We start from the raw sequence: 22,760 nt of genomic DNA on the forward strand, positions 1-22,760 counted from the left end.
ATGGATTCTACATCTTCCGATCCAAATTCCTTTCTTGCTTTCGTACGTATTCCAACTCATACTAACAAAGCTACCCCACCACCCTTTCCTTTCTGCCTGTCCTTTCAAAAAGTTACATACTTCTGAATATTTAGTTCCCAGCTTTGACCTCCTTGTAACCACGTCTCCATAATGGCTATAAGATCATACCCATTAGCCTTTATTTGTGCCGTTAATTCATTTATTTTGTTCCCCAGTCAGTCTAACCTTGGTGGTGGGAAAGTTACCAGAAAGAATTCTGAGGGACAGAATGTATCTGCCCTTGGCGAGACATAGATTAATCAGGGATATTCAGCATGGATTTAAGAGGTCATGTTTGACAACTTTGATTGAATTTTTTGAGGAGGTAAGCAGGAATGTTGATGAAGGTAATATATTTGATGTGGTCTATATGGACTTTGGCAAGGCTTTTGATAAGGTCCCTCATGGCAGACTGACAAAGAAAGTGAGAGCCCATAGGATCCAAGGCAAAGTGGCATCTTGGAGCCAAAAGAGGCAGGAAGCAGAGGGTGATGGTAGAGGGATGTTTCTGTGACTGGAAGTTTGTTTCCAATGGGGTTCTGCAGGGCCCAGTCCTGGGGCCCTTGCTGTTTGTGGGGCACATAAATGATTTGGACTTAAACGTAGGGGGTATGATCAAGAAGTTCACGGATGACGCAAAAATTGGTAGGGCGTTAATAGTGAGGCGGATAGCCGTAAACTGCAGGAGGATATCAAAGGACTGGTCAAGGGGGCAGAGCAGTGGCAAATGGAATTCAACCCGGAAAAGTGTGAGGCAATGCACTATGGAGGGTAGGACCCTGGAAAGTACTGGAGATCAGAGGGACCTTGGTAAGCATATCCACAGATCTCTGAAGGTAGCAGGGCAGGTAGATAAGGTGATTAAGAAGGCATATGGGATACTTGCCCTTATTAGCCGAATCACACAACACACAAGCAGGGAGGCTATGCTGGAACTATATAAAAACTCTGGTTATGCCACAGCTGGAGTACTGCATGCAGTTCTGATCACCACATTATAGAAAGGATGTGATTGCACTGGAGAGGGTGCAGAGGAGATTTACCAGGATGCTGCCTGGGCTGGAGGATCTGAGCTATAAGGAAAGATTAGATAGGCTGGTGTTATTTTCCTTGGAGCAGCGAAGGTTGAGAGGGGACCTGATAGATGTGTATAAAATTTTGAGGGGCATAGATAGGGTGGATAGGAAGGCACTTCTTCCATTAGTAGAGGGGTCAATAGCCAGGGGGCATAGATTTAAGGTAAGAGGTAGAAGGATAAGAAAGAGTTGAGAAAATCTTTCATCCAGAGGGTAGTGGGGGTCTGGAACTCACTGCCTGAAAGCGTGATTGAGTCAGAATTTCTCATAACAATTAAGAAGTATTTAGATATTCACTTGTGTTGCCATAGCCTCCAAGGCTATGGGCCAAGCGCTGGAAAATGGGATTAGTGTAGTCTGATCTTTGTTGACCGGTGCAGACACGATGGGCCGAATGGCATCCTATTGTGCTGTAAACATCTGAGTCAGAGTCTAAATCAGCTATTGCCTTATTGCCTTTTCATTCCCCATGACCCTGTCTTTTATAATACAGGTACACTGCCTCAAAACTGACAATCTTGGGACTGATTCCCATGCCAATATATGGATTTTGCTGGTCTTTGGGTTGGGCGGTTAGGTTGGGGTGGGTCAGATTGGGTCAAGGGTCACTCAGATCACAGGAAAAGACAGGCGCACGAAAACTAGTCAGTACGTCATTGCACCAGTGCAGCACCTAGCCAAACCTACCAATAAGTTATCTTACTCCTGTTAATTAAAATTATGTACAGCAAGTTAAATAATGGCTGGATTTGAGACAGTGTACCATGCACCAAATCTTCTGAATTAAATTGTGCCTGAGATGGTCTTATATGTTGCCTCAATGCTCTCTAAATCTTTTCTGAGACCCCAACCTTGATGAAGCTTGTCCCCCTGCATGGAAAACATTCAAATGTACAGAAAAAGAAATAACTGTCATGCATTCTAGAACAGAATGACTATCACAAGCATAGAAGACAACTTGGTCCTTCACTCAGACTAATTGATTAATCCTCCAAACAGCTGGATTGAATTCTTTGTATGAACCACCCATGCTAGGCCGGTTAATTTTCAGGCTGGCTGACCAGCTAAAATTTTATGCAGCATTTCATTGATCACCGCATGATTCCTTTCAGAGTCCATTGCTGGAATGACTTTCAACTGGAATATTCATGCACTGATGTTCATGTTTTCCCACATGTCTCTAATCTAGTCATTGGTAAATCCACTCCATTATCAGTAGGAAACTTCACTGGTTTCTTCATGGTTTTGTCTATATTAAGCCTTTTGTCCTTACTAAATATTATTGTAGAAAGACTTAATCTACACAATGTAGAATGAGAATATTTGTCATTGTCCCAGACCTTTAAATCCTTGGTAACTACCTTATTAAAGTCTCGTGTCAATGAAAGACATACAATAGAACATAGGCGTGTCCTCCACTTTTCTTTTATAACAGGTTTCACACTTCTCACTAATCTCTTCTGTTAGCCTTGTATACTTTTCAGCAACCACACCTACATCCTTTAGCAGGATTCTCAATCTTTGCCAAGAAGGATGAGCAAATTGTAATTTTACGACAATTTGCTTTATTCCTCTCTGATTCTCAATACTTAATGCTATTGATACTTGCCTAGCACTCTGAGAAACGTCAGGTTTTGTTATGGGGATAAATAATGGCTTGACTGGTTAAATTGCAGATCAACTGACATTCCAAAAAAAACCTTATCAAGCTCCACGTCAAGTTTCGTTTGTGCCCATAGAAGGTTTACTCAACAGCATAAGTATCTCATTGGGGACTACATCAGTACTTATAAAATGGCATACACCAACAATTTTGCATGGTAATACAACTCTCATTAGTGATTTCAATATGCCATAATCACCAAATGTAAAACAAGTCATACTTTTATATTCCTTAGCTTTGTCTATCCTCACTACTAAATGAATTAAGGTAACATTTTAACTAATCTGTTCCATCCAATGTCAAAGTGCAAGCGTTACCTAGCACTGCACAGTTAAACAACTCTGTGACTGACACATTCATTACAGGACTAAAACTCTGTCACCAGTGTAATTTGTTTGGCTTGATCATTATTTTCATTCCCTTCCTCAAATTTTCTGCACTTGTGTCATTTGGAGGACCCTACCCCTCTCTGCTTTGGGCAGTTCACAGAGATGCTTTGAATCATGCGTGAAGGCTTATGATATACAAAACCATGCAGACATGAATAGGAACCAGACTTGGGAACCAGTGAAGTTTCTTACTGAAAATGGAGTGGATTTACCAACAACTAGATTAGAGATATATGCAAAAACATGAAGATCAGTTCACGAATATTACAGTTGAAAATCATTTCAGCAATGGGCTCCGTAAAAGGAACCATGCTGTAATCAATGAAATGCTGCATAACATTTTAGCTGATCAGCCAGCCTAAAAATGAGGTATCAACCTGGTGAAGCTACAACTCAGGGTAACTTGTGTGCCAAAAAGCGTAAGCAGCATGCAATACACAGAGCTAAGCGATCCGACAACTAACGGTTCAGATCTTTAAGATCTGCAGTCCAGCCACATTCAGTCATGAATGGTGGTGGACAATTAAACAGCTCACTGGACGAGGAGACTGCACAAATAGCCCCATGCTCAATGATGGGGGAGCCCAGCATATCAGTGCAAAAAGATAAGGCTGAAGCAGCCAGAAGTGCCGAGTGGATGATCCATCCCAGTCTCCTCAGGTGATGCCCAGGATCACAGATGCCTGTCTTCAGCCAATTGAATTCACTCCACTTGATATCAAGAAATGGGTGAAGGCATTGGATACTGCAAAGGCTATGGCCCTGACAATATTCCGGCAATAGTACTGAAGATTTGTGCTCCAAAACTTGCCGTGCCCCTAGCCAAGATGTTCCAGTACAGCTACAACACTGGCATGTACCCGGCTATGTGGAAATTTGCCCAGGTATGTCCTATACACAAAAGGCAGGACAAATTCAACCCGGCCAATTACCACCCCATCAGTCTATCCTCGATCATCAGTAAAGTGATGGAAGGGGTCATCAACAATGCTGATAAGTGCAGAGAAGAAAAGAGTCGACGTTTCGAGTCATCTGTTGAAGGGTCATGAGGACTCGAAACGTCAACTCTTTTCTTCTCCGCCGATGCTGCCAGACCTGCTGAGTTTTTCCAGGTAATTCTGTTTTTGTTTCACTTGTAGTATAACTTTGTTTTCCTATGTCACAGTCAAAATCAGTGGATTTCAGTTTTCACAGGGAAAATAATCTGAGTTGTGGAATGCGATCCCCAAAATATTAATAAGCTTGGAATTTAACTGATTGTCACATCGAGCTTTGGTCTCACAACTGAGGGCGATCTGATTTGTTTGTTTATTTACATTGTCCACCTTTCTAGCAAGCTTTGTGGGTTTGACATCTATGAACTTCCTTTGTCTAGCTTCAGTTCTCAGCACCCAGAGAGTGCAGCTGAGTTGCTGGGATAGTTTGTATTAGCAAACTGGCCCTTCATTTTCTTACAAGTTGGCAGTGTGAACAAAGTTAGGATTTTGTGGTACAAGTAAACTTGCAATTTGCCATTCTTTTTGGTTATTAATGAGTTTCTGCTTTTGCCATTTTTCATTTTAGTGCTATTTTATATGTTTGCCAGACTTCCAGGGCATTTCATTGCATGGATCAATTACCAGGATAAATAATCCTGATCCAGTGTTCCCTAGAAGCCCTCAAAATAAACCCATGTATTACTGCGTTCTTGATCCTGTGTTACTTTGGCCATTTACTTTCAGCTCCCCTTTCACTAGATTGAGTTCCCACATGTCTAAAGTTAGCTGCACTTCATTTAACACCATTGCTAATCAGTGTAGCTATGTATGATACTGGGAGGACTCTACCCTTTCCTGGGGTATCCAACCACTTATAGCTAACTGCAGTTTAGGTCATGTTGCAATCTGCTCTGAAGAAAGTGGGGAGGCAGTAGCATAGTGTTATTGTCTCTAGACCAGTAATCCAGAGACACGGGTTCAAAACCCACCAATATAAATCTGGAATTAAAAGTCCAATGATGACCATGAAACCATTGTCGATTATCGTAAAAACCCATCTGGTTCACAGATTTCCTTCCCTAAGATTACCTGGTCTGACCTACATGTGACTCCAAACCCAAAGCAATGTGGTTGATTCTTACCTGCCCTCTGAAATGGCCTAGCAAGCCATTTAGTTGTACCAATCTGCTAAAAAGCCTAAAAGGAATGGAACCAGACGTACCACCTGACCTAGGCACCGGAAACGATAACGGTAAACTCAGCCCTGTTGACCCTGCAAAGTCCTCCTTACTAACATCTGGGGCTAGTACCAAAATTGGGAGAGCTGTCATAGAGACTAGTCAAGTCTGTCTCACAGACTAGAATTGCCTAACATAGTCATACTAATGGAATGATACCTTACAAGCAATGTCCCAGACACCACCATCATCATCCCTGGGTATGTCCTGTCCCACCATCAGGACAGACTCAGAAGAGACAGCGGCACAGTGGTTTACAGTTGGGAAGGAGTTGCCCTGGGAGTCCTGAATATCGACTCCGGCCCCCATGAAGTCTCATGGCATCAGGTCAAACATAGGCAAGGAAACCTGCTGCTGTTTACCACTTACTGTCCCCCCTCAGCTGATGAATCATTACTCCTTCATGTTGAACACCACTTGGAGGAAGCACTGAGGGTGGCAAGGGTGCAGAATGTATTCTGGGTGGGGGACCTAAATGTCCATCACCAAGAGTGGCTTGGTAGCACCAGTACTCACTGGGCTGGCCGAGCCCTATAGTGGGTCTGCGGCAGGTGGTGAGGGAACCGACAAGAGAGAAAAACATACTTGACCTCATCCTCATCAACCTGCCTGCCACAGATGCATCTGTCCATGATAGCATCGGCAAGAGTGACTACCACACAGTCCTTGTGGAGATGAAGTCCCATCTTTGCATTGAGGATACCATCGTATTGTATGGCTCTACCACCGTGCTAAATGGGAAAGATTATGAACAGATTCAGCAACTCAAGACTGGAGGTGCTGTGGGCCATCAGCAGCAGCAGAATTGTACTCGAACACAATCTGTAACCTCATGGCCCAGCATATTCCCCACTCTACCATTACCATCAAGCCAGGGGATCAACCCTGGTTCAATGAAAAGTGCAGGAGGGTAAGCCAGGAGCAGCACCAGGCATACCTAAAAATGAGACAACACAGGAATGCTTGCGTGCCAAACAGCATAAGCAGCAAGTGATAGACAGAGTTAAGTGATTTCATAACCAATGGATCAGATCTAAGTTCTGCAGTCCTGCTTCACCCAGTCGTGAATGGTGGTGGACAATTAAACAAATCACTGGAGGAGGAGGCTCCACAGATACCCCTATCCTCAATGATGGAGGAGCCCAACACATCAGTGCAAAAGATAAGGCTGAAGCATTCGCAACAATCTTCGGCAAAAAGTGCCGAGTGGATGACCCACTCGGCCTCCTCCGGGGCCCCCAGCATCACAGATGCCAGTCTTCAGCCAATTCAATTCACTGCACATGATATCAAGAAATGACTGAAGGTGCTCGATACTGCAAAGGCTCTGGGCCCTGACAACATTCCGACAATAGTACTGAAGACTTGTGCTCCAAGACTTGCCACGCCCCTAGCCAAGCTTTTCCAGTACAGCTACAACACTGACGTTTGCCCGGCAATGTGGAAAATTGCCTAGGCATGTCGTGTACACAAAAAGCAGAACAAATCCAACCTGGCCAGTTAGCGCCCATTAGTCAACTCTTGATCATCAGCAAGTGATGAGAGGGGCCATCAACAGTGCCATCAAGTGACACTTGCTTAGCAATAACCTGCTCACTGACGCTCAGTTTGGGTTCCACCAGGGCCATTCAGTTTCTGACTTCATTACAGCCTTGGTTCAAACAAAGAGCTGGACAAAAGAGCTAAACTCCCAAGGTGAGGTGAGAGTGACTGCTCTTGAAATCAAGGCAGCATTTGATCAAGTGTGGCATCAAGGCGTCCTAACAAAACTGGAGTCAGTTGGGCATCGGGGGGAAAACTGTCTGCTGGTTGGAGTCATACCTAGCACAATGGAAGATGGTTGTGGTTGTTGAAAGTCAATCATCTCAGTTCCAGGACATCACTGCAGGAATTCCTCAGGGTAGTGTCCTAGGCCCAACCATCTTCAGCTGTGTCATCAATGACCTTCCTTCCATCATAAGGTCAGAAGTGGGGATGTTCGCTGATGATTGCACAGTGTTCAGCACCGTTCATGACTCCTCAGATACTGAAGCAGTCCATGGCCAAATGCAGCAATATCCAGGCTTGGCCTGATAAGTGGCAAATGACATTTATGCCACACAAGTGCCAGGCAATGACCATCTCCTACAAAAGAGAATCTAACCATCTCCCCTTGACATTATCCTCACTGACTCTCCCCCCCAGCCAACCCCCCCCAAACAACATCCTGGTATTACCATCGACCAGAAACTGAACTGGACTAGCCACATAAATACTGTCAGAATACTGTCAGTGTTGAAGCTGTACTGGCACAGCTTAGCTCGGCAAGTTCTGGAGCACAAGCCTTCAGTATTATTGTTACAAGAGCATGTCAGAGGTTAGGAATCCTGTGGCGAGTAACTCACTTCCTGACTCTGGAAAGCCTGTCCACCATCTTCAAAGCAGAAGTCAGGAGTGTGATGGAATACTCTCCACTTACCTGGATGAGTGCAGCTTAAACAACGCTGAAGAAGCTTGACACCGTCCAGGACAAAGCAGCTCGCTTGATTGGCACCACATCCACAAACATTCACTCCCTACACCACCAATGCACAGTGGCAGCAGTGTGTACCATCTACAAGATGCACTGCAGGAACTCACCAAGGCTCCTTAGACAGCACCTTCCAAACCCACGATCACTGCCATCTATGCTTTTGATTGCAAGGCCCGCGAGCCAAGGGCAATTCCCATGAACACTAAGTGTGGTTCCCCGACTCCATTTTGGTAAGTTAATGGGGCCTTTAATCTTGTTGAGCGCCACGAGATTAGTTTTAACGTTGTTTCCTGTATGGCTGATGCCACTTTGGAGCAGCCTCTCGCCGATCCCCAACCTCTGAGTTGCAATCTACCCCCCACTCCCCGCTCCCTTGAGTTGTGGCCTCTTTCACTGTCCCTGATCCACTCTCTCGTCAAACCTCCCACTTCCTGACTCACCCTCTCGCCTCTTCCCTTTCCTGGACCTGCATTCCCATTCAAGATCCAGATCCGAACGGAAGCCAGAGCACCAGCATTGTGGAAGTATGTACCCCAATAGTGAGAAGTATCAAGCTGGGGCTGTTATCATCCATGTCTTTTTTCAAATGACTGCCGAAGCTGCTCTACCTTGCTCACAGTGAAGCTTCAGGAGAGGGAAGCAGCAAGTGGAAGCATTTAAATAAAAACATGGATTGTAGCAGCTCCAGCTCGGTGCCTCTCCACTATCAGCATTTGCATTTCCACAATGTTGGAGCTCTGACTTTGATCGGATCAGGTTCTTGACTGGGAACGCAAGTCCTGGAAAGGGAAGCAACTGAGGTTGTGGGGGAGGAGGATCTGCAGGGAGCAGGCAGAGCAGGAAGCAGGATTGGTAGCAGGCAGGGGATGCTGTAAATGGAAAGTTACATTTTTCTTTTTAAAATAAAATAAGTTTAAAAATATAATAGTTATTTCATTTACCAATGTAGGAATTTAACTCTTCCAGTTTTGCATTATTCAGCTTTTAAATGTTTACTTGTATAGGTGCATTTTTAATTCCTTAGATTTTCCTGGTTATTGTTTTATAAATACTATATATTTTTAAAGTGTACATGTGTATTTATTTTGAAGTATTTTTTTTTAGTTATGTGCGTCGCTCTGTAACATTACACCATGATGGAATAGTAAGCAATGACAATTTAGTCAATGTGGCTCCCACATTACAGGTTTTTTGCTACAGTGACCCTTGCTTGAAAAATAGTGAAGATCACTGACCTAGAAGGACAAGGGCAGCAGATAGATGGTATCACCACCACCTGGAAGTTTCCCTCCAAGCCACTCACCATCCTGACTTGGAAATATATTGCCATTCCTTCACTGTCGCTGGGTCAAAATCCTGGAACTCTCTCCCTAACAGCACTGTGGGTGTACCTACACCACATGGACTGCAGCGGTTCAAGAAGGCAGCTCACAACAACCTTCTTAAGAGCAGCTAGGGATGGGCAATAAATGCTGGCTCAACCAGCAATGCTCGCATCGTATGAATGAATATAAAAAAAAGCCTGAAAGTTAACTCTTTGCTGTCTCCACAGTTCCTGAGTATTTCCAGCATTTTCTGTTTTTGTTTCAGATTTCCAGCATCTGCAGTATTTTGCTTTTGTTTCAAGATTTTATAATTGGGAAACATTTTGTTTGGGACCCTTCACCAGAAGGGTTTGATTTGATGATACTATCTTGCCATTTTCCATGCTGAAACTACTTTAAAAAAAAAAGTGACTTATAGTCACTTCTTACTTTTTACTCCCCTCTATGAAGGAAATGCCCAACCACCTCCCATGTGGTTTATGGCATCGATGTGAGCTGGATTTGTCTGTGAATGTAAAATTTGTTGCGTCCAGATAAACACTCAACTTTGTGTGGAAACAACTATCAGCTTTTATTTTCGGGCCCCCTAGAGTAAAATGAGACCTTGGAGTGCAATTTCTAAAATGTGCTTACTCCCATCAGGGGACCATTTTGCTCAGGTAATGATATGCCAGCCCCATACATACTGAGTACACCAATGGTTGAGATCACTCGCAGTGTGGGTTATAAAAGATACCAGTTCACAAGTTAACATGAATGTAGCTGATGTCTGATTTCCATGAGAGGAATGGGGTTGATGTTGTAATCAGGATGGAAACTGAGGGATTTAACAGGTGGATATTGAGCTTGTAAGTGATGACATGTTCAAGAACTTGGCGAGGAGAGGAAAGGCAAATCAGAGACTGGTGAGGAGGGGAAAGGCAAATCAGAGACTGGAGGAGTGACGGATCAAGGGTGATTTTTTTTTTGAGGAGAGGAATAATGACCACGGTTTTAAACTGGATAAGGACAATACTCAGGAAAGGGAACTCCTTTACATGGGGGGCCAAGACAGCAAGTTAAGTGGGAAGGGGATTGTTATGAATAACAGTGAATGTTATGAGTAAAAGGAGCAAGGAGAAGGATTTAGAAATATGGACTTAAAACTGCAAAGATTAGGGTTTCAATGGGTGGAATAAGGAATTTCTGGCTGGGAACCAGAAATTCCTGTTTGTTGGGAAGTCTCACATTAATTGAATATAGATGAGATATGTTTGTTCAATACTTTATGTAGACTTGTTTTTAACTTTTGTGGTGGTCGTGTAATGGGCAAATGTGCTAGTGCTCATAAACATCTGCGACCTTAGACTTAAAATAGTGCTCAGTTCCATTCAGTATGCCTGGCGGAACATGGAGTTGGTTCAATTTAGCTAAATTTTTGGTGTGGCCCACACCAGTAATTTATGACCTGTTCCTTTTGGTGTAATAAAGAAATCTCGTTTACAGGATTTTATGGTCTGTTTACTGTTGAATCTGTGGCTTATCGATAAAGTGTGTTAAAAAAGATTCTGTTGTAGAATGTTTTCATTGAGAGTTCTGTTCCACGTTAATGACAAGTCTCATAAATCAGTCAAACAAGGGGGAGGTAGTGGCATTTCCGTGGATGATCTCAATCCTGGAGACTTCAAAATCCATGAATGCTTCACACTTATCGTTCCAAATGAGTGTGGAGGGGGTGGAGAAGAGGAACCATGAGTTTGCTCTGCCCTCCAGGATGATCCTGGGTAGCAGGTGGCTTTGGTTAGTGCAAGTAAGAACACAATAATACTTTATAAAGTCAAGCCAGATCTTGCAATGGATGAAAGACTGGACATGAACCAGTTATACGCAAGTTTCTGCCCCATAAGTTGCAGGAACAAAGATGGTAACTAAACCAAGGGAATAGCATGGGTAACAAATGGAGAATGATTTCAGAAGAGCAAGGCTGTCAAAGAGAGGCTCAGAGAAGATGAAGATTGAATTGGTGTAGAAGTTGGGGAAATCTTTTACAAACAGATGTTAATGAGAGTAAGGCAATGTGGGTGGTAAGGGACATGAGGAAGTTGTCTAAGGTAATCTTGCTGGTGATTGAGACCTTGTGATTATGAGGGATAATGAGGTTGGGCTTGTGGCAGTGAATATGTGAAGAGCGATTGAGAAGTCATGAGAGTTGTCCAGGAGTGTTTTGAAATCACAAAGAAACTTCACTTCAAAGCTAAGGAGACAAGGGAGGACTACCTCATGTTGTGAATATCTAGTTCATGGTTCATGTTAATATTTTAGAGGTAATTTTTAATTCTGGGAAGATTGAAGTTGTAAAAGGCATGGTAATTAAAATGCTGGGTTTTAGAGATTGCATAAACATATCAAGAAATGGCAGGTCAAAAGGTGAATCATGTTCCTTTGATAAAGTCAGAATAGAAGAGAGACTTATAAAGCAGCTGGTGGACTTATTTAGCTGAAGAACTGGAGATGTGATTTCTAGACTGCTTGCAAAGAAGTGCAGTCCACAGAAATGTTTTTGCTTTGGGAGCTAAATGATTTTAAGAGCATTTAGTGAACCCTGAAAGGTTATAAAACCTATTTAATCAGATCAAAAATAAATTGTAAATGAGGGATAATTAACTTAAAGGTCAGTTTGAGGACAGCCCAATGCAAGCTATGTTACCATGCAAATGGGTGAAATTTAGAAATGCTCTCTGGTTTCAATTTATCTGGGTGTTTGCTTGAAAAGTTTGTTGCAGCTTGGAACTGGTGTGTGCAGTTTGCAGCTCACAGAGAATTTAGCCAAAGTAGGTGACAGTTTTTTAGACCCACATTGTAAGCAGAGCAAACCACTAACTTCATCACTGACCACATGGTAGGCAGGTGAGGCCTAATCTTAGTTTGAATTTTGTGAGGGAACAGAAACTGGAAGATTGCCTAGTTTGAAGCTAGCAGGTGAATCTACAGTGGGCCTCAGTGTCTTATTCCAAAGGAAGTAATCAGCAGATTAGCTTGGAAGTATTGGAAAAGTAACCAGGACAGGGGACTAAGTAAGGCATCCACAGTCAAGAGAGGGTAAATTAAAGTTTGAACCCTGAGAATGGCTGGAGCTGAGGAGTATTAAAGATAGTTCCTAGAGGACTGTGGCATACTTATGGGTGGTCGTTACAGAAGTAAATAATGTTAAGATTTGATCGGGCTCTACAAGGTTGGAAGGATGTTCCCCTTGGCTGGGGCACCTAGAACCAGGGGGCATAGTCTCAGAATAAGAGGTAGGCCATTTAGGACCGAGATGAAGAGGAATTTCTTCACTCAGAGCGTGGTAAATCTTTTGAATTCTCTATCCCAGACGGATGTGGAGGCTCAGTCATTGAGTATGTTCAAGACAGAGATCGATGGATTTCTAGATAGTAGAGACATCAAGGGATAGGGGGATAGTGCGGGAGAATGGGGTTGAGGTAAAAGATCAGGCCTGCTCTAATTTTGAATGGCGGAGCAGGCTCGAGGGACCAAATAGCTCGCTCTTGCTCCTATGTTCCTATGATTTACAAGCAAATTCTTGGGGGAAGTAAGAAGTAAACCCGAGTGCATAACATACACAGTTATAAATCATATTGTTAAATTGATAGTGGTTGTTTTATTTAATCCTGTTATATACAATAAAGTTTGTGTTTTGTCAAAAACGAAGTGAAATCTTATGGTGTAGTTCTATTGGTTAAAATTAGGTGCTGGGATTTTTATTTAAATATTAACAGTCCCTAAACTCTCTTTCACTGAGGAAGTCTGCATGGCTATGGTGGGCAGCACATGATGAGAATTTTGAGTAAGGTGAGAGGATTGGAACAGGGTGAGGTGATTGAAGAAGGAGAAACTGTCAGAGGGAAGATAGTTGATTTGAGTGACAGGGAGCACTGTTCTGGGAGAGGTAGTGACTGGTGGACATGATGGAGGATAGTGAGGAAAGAAGAAAGGAAGGCTGCAGATCATTCAAAAGGAATTCAAGCTTGGTGATAAGAGAGAAGGAAGCTGGGAAGAATAATTGAGGGAACCAAGATGCTGGGAATAGCATGGAATGAGTAATGGAGGAAAATAGGACTGAGAAGCAGCTACAGAAATTAGAACAGAGGTCAGGGTCTCTGGTCTTGTATTGAAGTGGAAATGTGAATGCCAGTAGATACTTTAATGTCCGATAACAATGAAATAATCTGTTTGGGATGTTGTTGTGGGGCAAATATTGGTCAGGACACCCCAGTACTTTTTCGAATAGTACTGCTGGATCTTTTATTTCCACCTGTGAGATCGGCGGGTCCTGGGTTTAACGTCTTATCTAAATGCATTGTAACATGATTGAATGCCCTGTGTTAATATCTCAATTTTCCTTTTTTTGTTAGAACACATCATTATTCAGATGTTGTCCCAATGAAGCCGATTCTCACCACCAGTTACATTCATGGTGCCATGGATATGCCACTCAGCCCCAAAAGCATCGGTCAGTGTCTTGAAGACGTAGTCAATAAGTACCCTGATAAAGAAGCACTGGTGTTTCTGCATGATGGAGTCAGGAAAACGTTTGGACAGTTGAAGCAGGAGGTGAGAACACTGCTTCTGCTTAACAGTTCTTCATATTTTTCTTCCCTCCTTGTGTTTAACCCCATTTGGACCATTTTAAAGTTTGTACCTCCTCCTGAATACTTTTTGTTGTTCCAGTACAGAGTGCGGGGGTTAAACATAGTTTAACATGGCAAAAGGAGAGGAATGGTGCTCTACAGGGATAAATGATTTGGACTCTGGAATTGGAAGTATAGTTTAAAAATTATGGACAACTCCAAATTGGAGTATAGAGATATACAGAGGAGGTAAAAACAAAAAACTGCGGATGCTGGAAATCCAAAACAAAAACAGAAATACCTGGAAAAACTCAGCAGGTCTGGCAGCATCAGCGGAGAAGAGCAAAGTTGACGTTTCGAGTCTTCATGACCCGTCAACAGAACTAAGTAAAAATAAGAAAGGAGTGAAATATAAGCTGGTTTAAGGGGGGGAGGGGGGGGAGAGAAGGGGTGGGGGGGTTGTTGGGACAAGCAAGCAGTGATAGGAGGAGATAACCAAAAGATGTCACAGACAAAAGAACAAAGAGGTGTTGAAGGTGGTGATATTATCTAAAAGAATGTGCTAATTAAGAGTAGGGAGGAAGGCAAGCAAGGTAGCTCGACTACAGCTCCTCACACCCCGCTTCCTGTAAGGACTCCATCCCATTCTCTCAGTTCCTTCGTCTCCGTCGCATCTGTTCTGATGATGCTACCTTCAAAAATAGTTCCTCCTTCTTCCTTAACCGAAGTTTTCCACCCACGGTAGTTGACAGGGCCCTCAACCGTGTCCGGCCCATCTCCCGTGCATCCGCCCTCACGCCTTCTCCTCCCTCCCAGAAACATGATAGGGTCCCCCTTGTCCTCACTTATCACCCCACCAGCCTCCGCATTCAAAGGATCATCCTCCGCCATTTCCGCCAACTCCAGCATGATGCCACCACCAAACGCATCTTCCCTTCACCCCCCCTGGCGGCATTCCGTAGGGATCGTTCCCTCCGGGACACCCTGGTCCACTCCTCCATCACCCCCTACTCCTCAACCCCCTCCTGCAGCACCTCCCCATGCGAACGCGGAATATGCAACACCTGCCCCTTCACTTCCTCTCTCCTCACCGTCCAAGGGCCCAAACACTCCTTTCAAGTGAAGCAGCATTTCACTTGCACTTCCCTCAACTTAGTCTACTGCATTCGTTGATCCCAATGCGATTTCCTCTACATTGGAGAGACCAAACGCAGACTGGGTGACCGCTTTGCAGAACATCTTCGGTCTGTGGGCAAGCATTACCCAGACCTCCCTGTCGCTTGCCATTTTAACACTCCACCCTGCTCTCTTGCCCACATGTCTGTCCTTGGCTTGCTGCATTGTTCCAGTGAAGCTCAACGCAAACTGGAGGAACAGCACCTCATCTTCCGACTAGGCACTTTACAGCCTTCCGGACTGAATATTGAGTTCAACAATTTTAGATCTTGAAATCCCTCCTTCGTCCCCACCCCCTTTCCGTTTCTTCCCCCGCTTTTTGTTTTTCCAATAATTTATATAGATTTTTCTTTTCTCACCTATTTCCATTATTTTTAAATGTATTCCACCCATCGTTTATTTCACCCCACCCCCACTAGAGCTACCTTGCTTGTCCTTCTCTCCACTCTTAATTAGCACATTCTTTTAGATAATATCACCACCTTCAAGACCTCTTTGTTTTTTTGTCTGTGACATCTTTTGGTTATCTCCTCCTATCACTGCTTGCTTGTCCCAACAACCCCCCCACTTCTCTCTCCCCCCCACCCCACCCCTAAACCAGCTTATATTTCACTCCTTTCCTATTTTTACTTAGTTCTGCTGAAGGGTCATGAGGACTTGAAACGTCAACTTTGCTCTTCTCCGCTGATGCTGCCAGACCTGCTGAGTTTTTCCAGGTATTTCTGTTTTTGTTATACAGAGGAGGACTGTGCCAAAATACAAGACATTCATAAACTTCCTATGTGGGCATAGAAATGGATTTCAACAACAGCAACAACTTATATAGCGCCTTCAACACAATGAAATGTCCCAAGGTGCTTCACAGGAGCATTATAAAATGAAGTATGACACTGAGCCATAGAAGGAGCAAAATTAGATCAGATGACCGAAAGCTTGGTCAAATAAGTTGGTTTTAAGAAATGTCTTAAAGGAGGAAAGGGAGCTGGAGAGGCAGAGAGGTGTCGGGAGTAAATTCCAGAACTTGTGGATTAGGTAGTTGAAGGCATGGTCACCAAAGATGAAACAATTATAATTTGGAATACACAAGAGGCCAGAATTAGATGAATACAGATATCTTGAACAATTGTGGGGCTGGAGGAGAATACAGAGATAGGGAGGAGCAGGGTCATGGAGGGATTTGAAAACGAGGCTGAGAATTTTAAAATCAAGACATCGCTTGATCAGGAATTGATGTCAGTCATTGAGAACAGGAGTGATAGGTAAACAAGGCTTGCTGCTGGTTAAGACCTGAGCAGCAGAGTTTTGGATGACCTCAACTTTACAGAGGGAAGAATGTGGGTGACCAGCCAGAAGTGCATTGGAATAGTCAAGTCTAGAGGAAACAAAGGCAAGGATGAGGGTTTCAGCAGCAGATGAACTGAGTCAGGATGAAATCGAGCGATGTGGAAAGGAGGTGGAAAGAGGCAGTCTTAGTGATGGTTCGAATATGAAATTGGAAGCTCATCTCAAGATAAAATGATACACCAAGGTTGCAAGCAGACTGACTTCATCTCAGACTATTGACAGGGAGAAGGATGGAATTGTAGCTAGAGAATGGGAAGTGAAGCCATTGCAAGTGATTTTCTGGCTACAATTAGATAAGAATGGAACCAGGTGAGAGCAATCCCAGACAGATCGGGAAAGATGAGGAGTGAAAGTTTACCTTTGTCACAGTCACATAGGATGTCATTTTGACTATGCAAAAGCTCTGTTTTGGTACTGTGGCAGGGGCTCAAACATAGAATTCTGGGAAAAATGGGGATGGATTTGGGAGGGTCAACACATTTAAGGATTTGGAGTGAAAAGGGAGTTTGGAGATAGGATTTGGAGATGGGAGTTTGCAAGGATAGAGGGGAGGGATGATGGTTTTTTGAGGGGAGGGGATGACAACAGCAGATTTAAGGGAGAGGGGGACACCACCTGAAGAGAGAGAATTTCAATATAGATAAGTATGAAAATGGTACATTTTGGTTCGAAGAATAAACAGGCCGCCCACTCCTTGGAAAATTACTGTCTAAATGGTGTGGAGGAAATGTAGGTCCCTTACAGTCAGAAACAGGGGAATTTATAATGGGGAACAAATAAATGGCTAACCAACTAAATACATACTTTGGTTCTGTCTTCACAAAGGAGTACACTAATAACATACCAGAAATGTTGGGGAACACAGGGTTTAGTGAGAGGGAGGAACTGAAAGAAATCAGTATTAGTAGGGAAATGGTGTTGGAGAAATTGATGGGATTGAAGGCCGATAAATCCCCGGGGCCTGATAATCTACATCCCAGAGTACTTAAGGAAGTGGCCCTAGAAATAGTGGATGCGTTGGTGGTCATATTCCAAGATTCTATAGACTCTGGAACAGTTCCTACAAATTGGAGGGTAGCTAATGTAACCCCACTATTTAAAAAGGGAGATAGAAAGAAAACATGGAATTATAGACCAGTCAGCCTGATGTCAGTAGTGGGGAAAATTCTAGAGTCCATTATAAAAGATTTAATAGCTGAGCACGTGGAAAACAGTGGCAGAATTGGACGGAGTCAGCATGGATTTATGACAGGGAAATCATGCTTGACAAACCTACTGGAATTTTTCGAGAATGTAACTAGTAGAGTTGATGAGGGGGAACCAGTGGATGTTGTTTATTTGGATTTTCAGAAGATTTTCAACAAAGTCCCACATAAGAGATTGGTGTGTAAAATCAAAGCGCATGGGATTGGGGGTAGTGTATTGAGATGGATAGAAAACTGGTTGGCAGACAGGAAACAAAGAGTAAGAATAAACGGGATAAATGGGTCTTTTTCCGAATGGCAGGCAGTGACTAGTGGGGTACCGCAGGGATCGGTTATTCCGCAGGGACCCCAGTTATTCACAATATATATTAATGAATTACATGAGGGAATTAAATGTAATATCACCAAATTTGCAGATGACACAAAGCTGGGTGGGAGGGTGAGCTGTGAGGAGGATACAGAGATGCTTCAGTGTGATTTGGACAAGCTGAGTGAGTGGGTAAATGCATGGCAATGCAGTATAATGTGGATAAATGTGAGGTTATCCATTTTGGTAGCAAAAACAGGATGGCCGATTATTATCTGAATGGCTATAAATTGAGAGAGAGGAATGTGCAACGAGACCTGGGTGCCCTAGTACACCAGTCGCTGAAGGTAAGCATGCAGGTGCAGCAGGCGGTAAAGAAGGTAAATGGTATGTTGGCCTTCATAACCAGAGGATTCGAGTACAGGAAGAGGGATGTCTTGCTGCAATTGTACAGGGCCTTGGTGAGACCACACCTGGAATATTGTGTGCAGTTTTGGTTTCCTTATATGAGGAAGGATGTACTTGCTATAGAGGGAGTGCAGCGAAGGTTTACCCGACTGATTCCTGGGATGGCGGGACTGACATATGAGGAGAGATTGAGTCGATTAGGGTTATATTCGCTGGAGTTCAGAAGAATGAGGGGGGATCTCATAGAAACCTATAAAATTCTAACAGGACTAGTTTTGATATGTAAGAGAGATAGAGTGCATTTGCATTTTTTTGAATAGAGCATTGAAGAAGTAGGGTGAATTCTGGCACAGAGCGAGCAGAGGCCAAGCAACATGTTTATATTGCTAATAAAATTGATACTACGAAAGGGGTTAGAAGAAGCTGGTGACACAATGAGAATTTACATTCAATGGGCTGTGCTAGTTATAACAAGGCAACTATTTTGTGTGCGTAGAGCAGAGGCAATCAAAGCAGCTGTAAGCCTCCAACTGTCTCCACAGGAACCAAAGTGAGAAGAATCTTGTTTTGAATTTGTAAGGTGAAAGTGCTTTGTCTGGTGTCTGCTTAAGTCTATGGGTTGCTGTGCAGTTTCCCTCTGGGATTTTTAAAAAATAACTCAGCTTTACCAACTGCTCGGTCATAAGAATGTGGCTGATTCAGTTCAGTTTCTGGTCAATGGTAACCCTGTTGATAGAGGGGGATTCACTGATGGTAATGCCATTGAATGTCAAGGGGAAGTGGTTAGGTTCTCTTTTTTTTTTTATTCATTCTCGGGATGTGGGCTTTGCTGGCTAGGCCAGCATTTATTGCCCATCCCTAGTTGCCCTTGAGAAGGTGGTGGTGAGCTGCCTTCTTGAACCGCTACTGTCCATGTGTGTATGTATATTCACAGTGCTGTTAGGAAGGGAGTTCCAGGGTATTGACCCAGTGACAGAGAAGGAATGGCGATATATTTCCAAGTCAGGATGGTGAGTGACTTGGAGGGGAACTTCCAGGTGGTGGTGTTCCCATCTATTTGCTGCCCTTGTCCTTCCAGATGGTAGTGATCCTGGATTTGGAAGGTGCTGTCGAAGAAACCTTGGTGAATTCCTGTAGTGCACCTTGTAGATGGTACACTGCTGCTACTGTGTGTCGGTGGTGGAGGGACTGAATGTTCATGGATGAGGTGCCAATCAAGCAGGCTGCTTTGTCCTGGATGGTGTCAAGCTTCTTGAGTGTTGTGAGAGCTGCACTCATCCAGGCAAGTGGGGAGTATTCCATCACACTCCTGACTTGTGCTTTGTAGGTGGTAGACAGGCTTTGGGGAGTCAGGAGGTAAGTTACTCGCTGCACGATTCCTAACCTCTGACGTGCTCTTGTAGCCACAGTATTTACATGGCTAGTCCAGTTCAGTTTCTGGTCAATGGTAACTCCGAGGATGTTGATAATGGGAGATTCAGTGATGGTAATGCCATTGAACATCAAGGAGCGATGGTTGGATTCTCTTTTGTTGGAGATGGTCATTGCCTGACACTTGTGTGGTGCAAATGTTACTTGCCACTTGTCAGCCCAAACCTGGACATTGTCCAGGTCTTGCTGCATTTGTACATGGACTGTTTGAGTACCTGAGGAGTCACAAATGGTGCTGAACATTGTGCAATCATCAGCGAACATCTGACCTTATGATGGAATGAAGGTCATTGATGATGCAGCTGAAGATGGTTGGGCCAAGGACACTACCCTGAGGAACTCCTGCAGTGATTTCCTGGAGCTGAGATGACTGACCTCCAACAACCACAACCATCTTCCTTTGTGCTCGGTATGACTTCAGCCAGTGGAGAGTTTTCCCCCTGATTCCCATTGACTTCAGTTTTGCTAGAGCTCCTTGATGCCACACTCGGTCAAATGCTGCCATGATGCCAAGGGCAGTCACTCTCACCTCACCTTGGGGGTTCAGCTCTTTTGTCCATGTTTGAACCAAGGCTGTAATCAGGTCAGGAGCTGAGTGGCCCTGGCGGAACCCAAACTGGGCATCAGTGAGCAGGTTATTGCTAAGCAAGTGCTGCTTGATAGCACTATTGATGATCCCTTTCATTACTTTACTGATGATCGATAGTAGACTGATGGGGCAGTAATTGGCCGGATTGGATTTGTTCTGCTTTTTGTGTACAGAACATACCTGGGCAATGTCCCACATAGTCGGGTAGATGCCAGTGTTGTAGATGTACTGGAACAGCTTGGCTAGGAGCGCGGCAAGTTCTGCAGTATAAGTCTTCAGTACTTTTGCCGGAATATTGTCAGGGCCCAGAGCTTTTGCAGTATCCTGCACCTTCAGTCGTTTCTTGATGATATGTGGAGTGAATTGAATTGGCTGTGATGCTGGGGACCTCCGGAGGAGACCGAGATGGATCATCCACTCGGCACTTCTGGCTGAAGATTGTAGCAAATGCTTCAGCTTTATCTTTTGCACTGTTGTACCAGGCTCCTCCATCATTGACGATGGGGATATTTGTGGAGTCTCCTCCTGCAGTGAGTTATTTAATTGTCCACCACCATTCCCAACTAGATGTGGCAGGACTGCAGAGCTTAGATCTGATCTGTCAGTTGTGGGACCGCTTAGCTCTGTCTATTGCTTGCTGCTTATGCTGTTTGGCACACAAGTAGTCCTGTGTTAAAGCTTTACCAAATTGACACCTTATTTTTAGGTGTGCCTGGTGCTGTGCCTGGCATGCCCTCCTGCACTCTTCGTTGAACCAGGGTTGATCCCCTGGCTTGATGGTAATGGTAGAGTGGGGGATATCCCCGACCATGAGGTTACAGATTGTGTTTGAGTACAACCCTGCTGCTGCTGATGGCCCACAGCGCCTCATGGATGCCCAGTCTTGAGTTGCTAGATCTGTTTGAAATCCATCCCATTTAGCACTGTGGTAGTGCCACACAACACGATGGAGGGTATCCTCAATGTGAGGACGGGACTTGGTCTCCACAAGGACTGTGCAGTGGTCACTCCTCCCGATACTGTAATGGACAGATGCGGCAGGCAGGTTGGTGAGGATGAGGGCAAGCGTGTTTTTCCCTCTTGTTGGTTCCCTCACCAACTGCTGCAGACCCAGTCTAGCAGCTATGTCCTTTAGGACTCAGCCAGCTCGGTCAGCAGTTGTGTAACCGAGCCACTCTTGGTGATAGACATCGGAGTCCCCCACCCAGAGTTTATTCTGTGCCCTTGCTACTCTCAGTGCTTCCTCCAAGTGGTGTTCATCATGGAGGAGCACTGATTCATCAGCTGAGGGAGGGTGGTACATGGTAATCAGCTGGAGGTTTCCTTGCCCATGTTTGACCTGATGCCATGAGACTTCATGAAGAGCGGATCTGCATGAGAAAGGCAGCAGCAGCAGGAGATTAAAACCGGCAGCAGAGAGCTCCTTCAATCTGTTTCTACCTGTCAGAACTGAAGTGTGACGTGAAAGAAAAACGGATAGCTGATTGGTGGGTTTCTCTTCCATGTCTCTTTTGATTGGCCAAGTGGTTTAAATCAGGAGACGTTATTACAGCTGATGAGTACAGTTAAGAAATTCACTTTTAACATCCAAGTTAACTATTTAAATAGAATAGAGATGGCTGGGCAGGCGATGTGTTGCAGCTGTAGTTTGTGGGAGCTGGTGGTAAGTCAAAGCTTAAGGGTCTTTATCTGAATGCATGCAGCATTTGTAACAAGATAGATGAGTTGACGGCACAAATAGAAATAAATGAATATGACTTGATAACTATTACAGAGACATGGTTGAGGGTGACCAAGCCTGGGAACTCAATATTCAAGAATATTCCTGAACAATAGGCAAAAAGGAAAAGGAGGTGGGGTAGCTTTGTTAATAAAGGAAGTTATCAGTGCGGTGCAATAGATTGTGATGTGGAATCAGTTTGGGTGGAAATAAGAAATAACAAGGGGAAGAAGTCGTGGGTGGGAGTCATCCATAGGCCCCCGAAGAATTGCCTCACTGTAAGACAAAGTAAAATTGGGAAATAACTGAGGCATGTAAGAAATGCGCTGTAATTGTCATGGGTGATTTTAATTTGCATATTGGCTGGACAAATCAGATTGGCCGGGGTAACATGGAAGACGAATTTGTAGAGTGCATCAGGGATTGTTTCCTAGGGCAGAACCTACCTGGGAACAGGCTATTTTAGGTTTAGTAATGTGTAATGAGGTGGGATTAATAAGAGATAACGTAGTTAAGGATCCTCTAGGGCGTAGTGATCACAACATGGTAGAATTTCAAATTCAGTTTTGAGGGCGAGCAACTCGGGTCTCATACCGGTGTCCTCAACTTAAATAAGGGCAATTACAGAAGTACGAAGATGAAGAAAAATGGACTAAGGGGATGGTCAGTGGATGAGCAGTGGAGACAGTTAAGCAGATATTTCATAACGCTTAGCAAAAATTTATCCTGG

At 44.0% G+C, this 22,760-nt stretch overlaps 1 protein-coding gene across 1 annotated transcript in view; it reads left to right on the forward strand.

Moving 5' to 3' along the window:
• The window catches only part of acsf2 (acyl-CoA synthetase family member 2), a 267,757-nt gene that overhangs the window by 34,388 nt on the left and 210,609 nt on the right, over nucleotides 1-22,760 (forward strand). The window contains exon 2 of the mRNA XM_078570862.1: nucleotides 13,635-13,833. Coding sequence (XP_078426988.1) covers nucleotides 13,635-13,833 — 199 coding nt within the window. The remainder of the gene's footprint in view (nucleotides 1-13,634; nucleotides 13,834-22,760) is intronic.

This window comes from Cetorhinus maximus, chromosome 24 (assembly GCF_964194155.1).
Source record: "Cetorhinus maximus chromosome 24, sCetMax3.hap1.1, whole genome shotgun sequence".
Taxonomy (NCBI): Eukaryota; Metazoa; Chordata; class Chondrichthyes; order Lamniformes; family Cetorhinidae; genus Cetorhinus; species Cetorhinus maximus.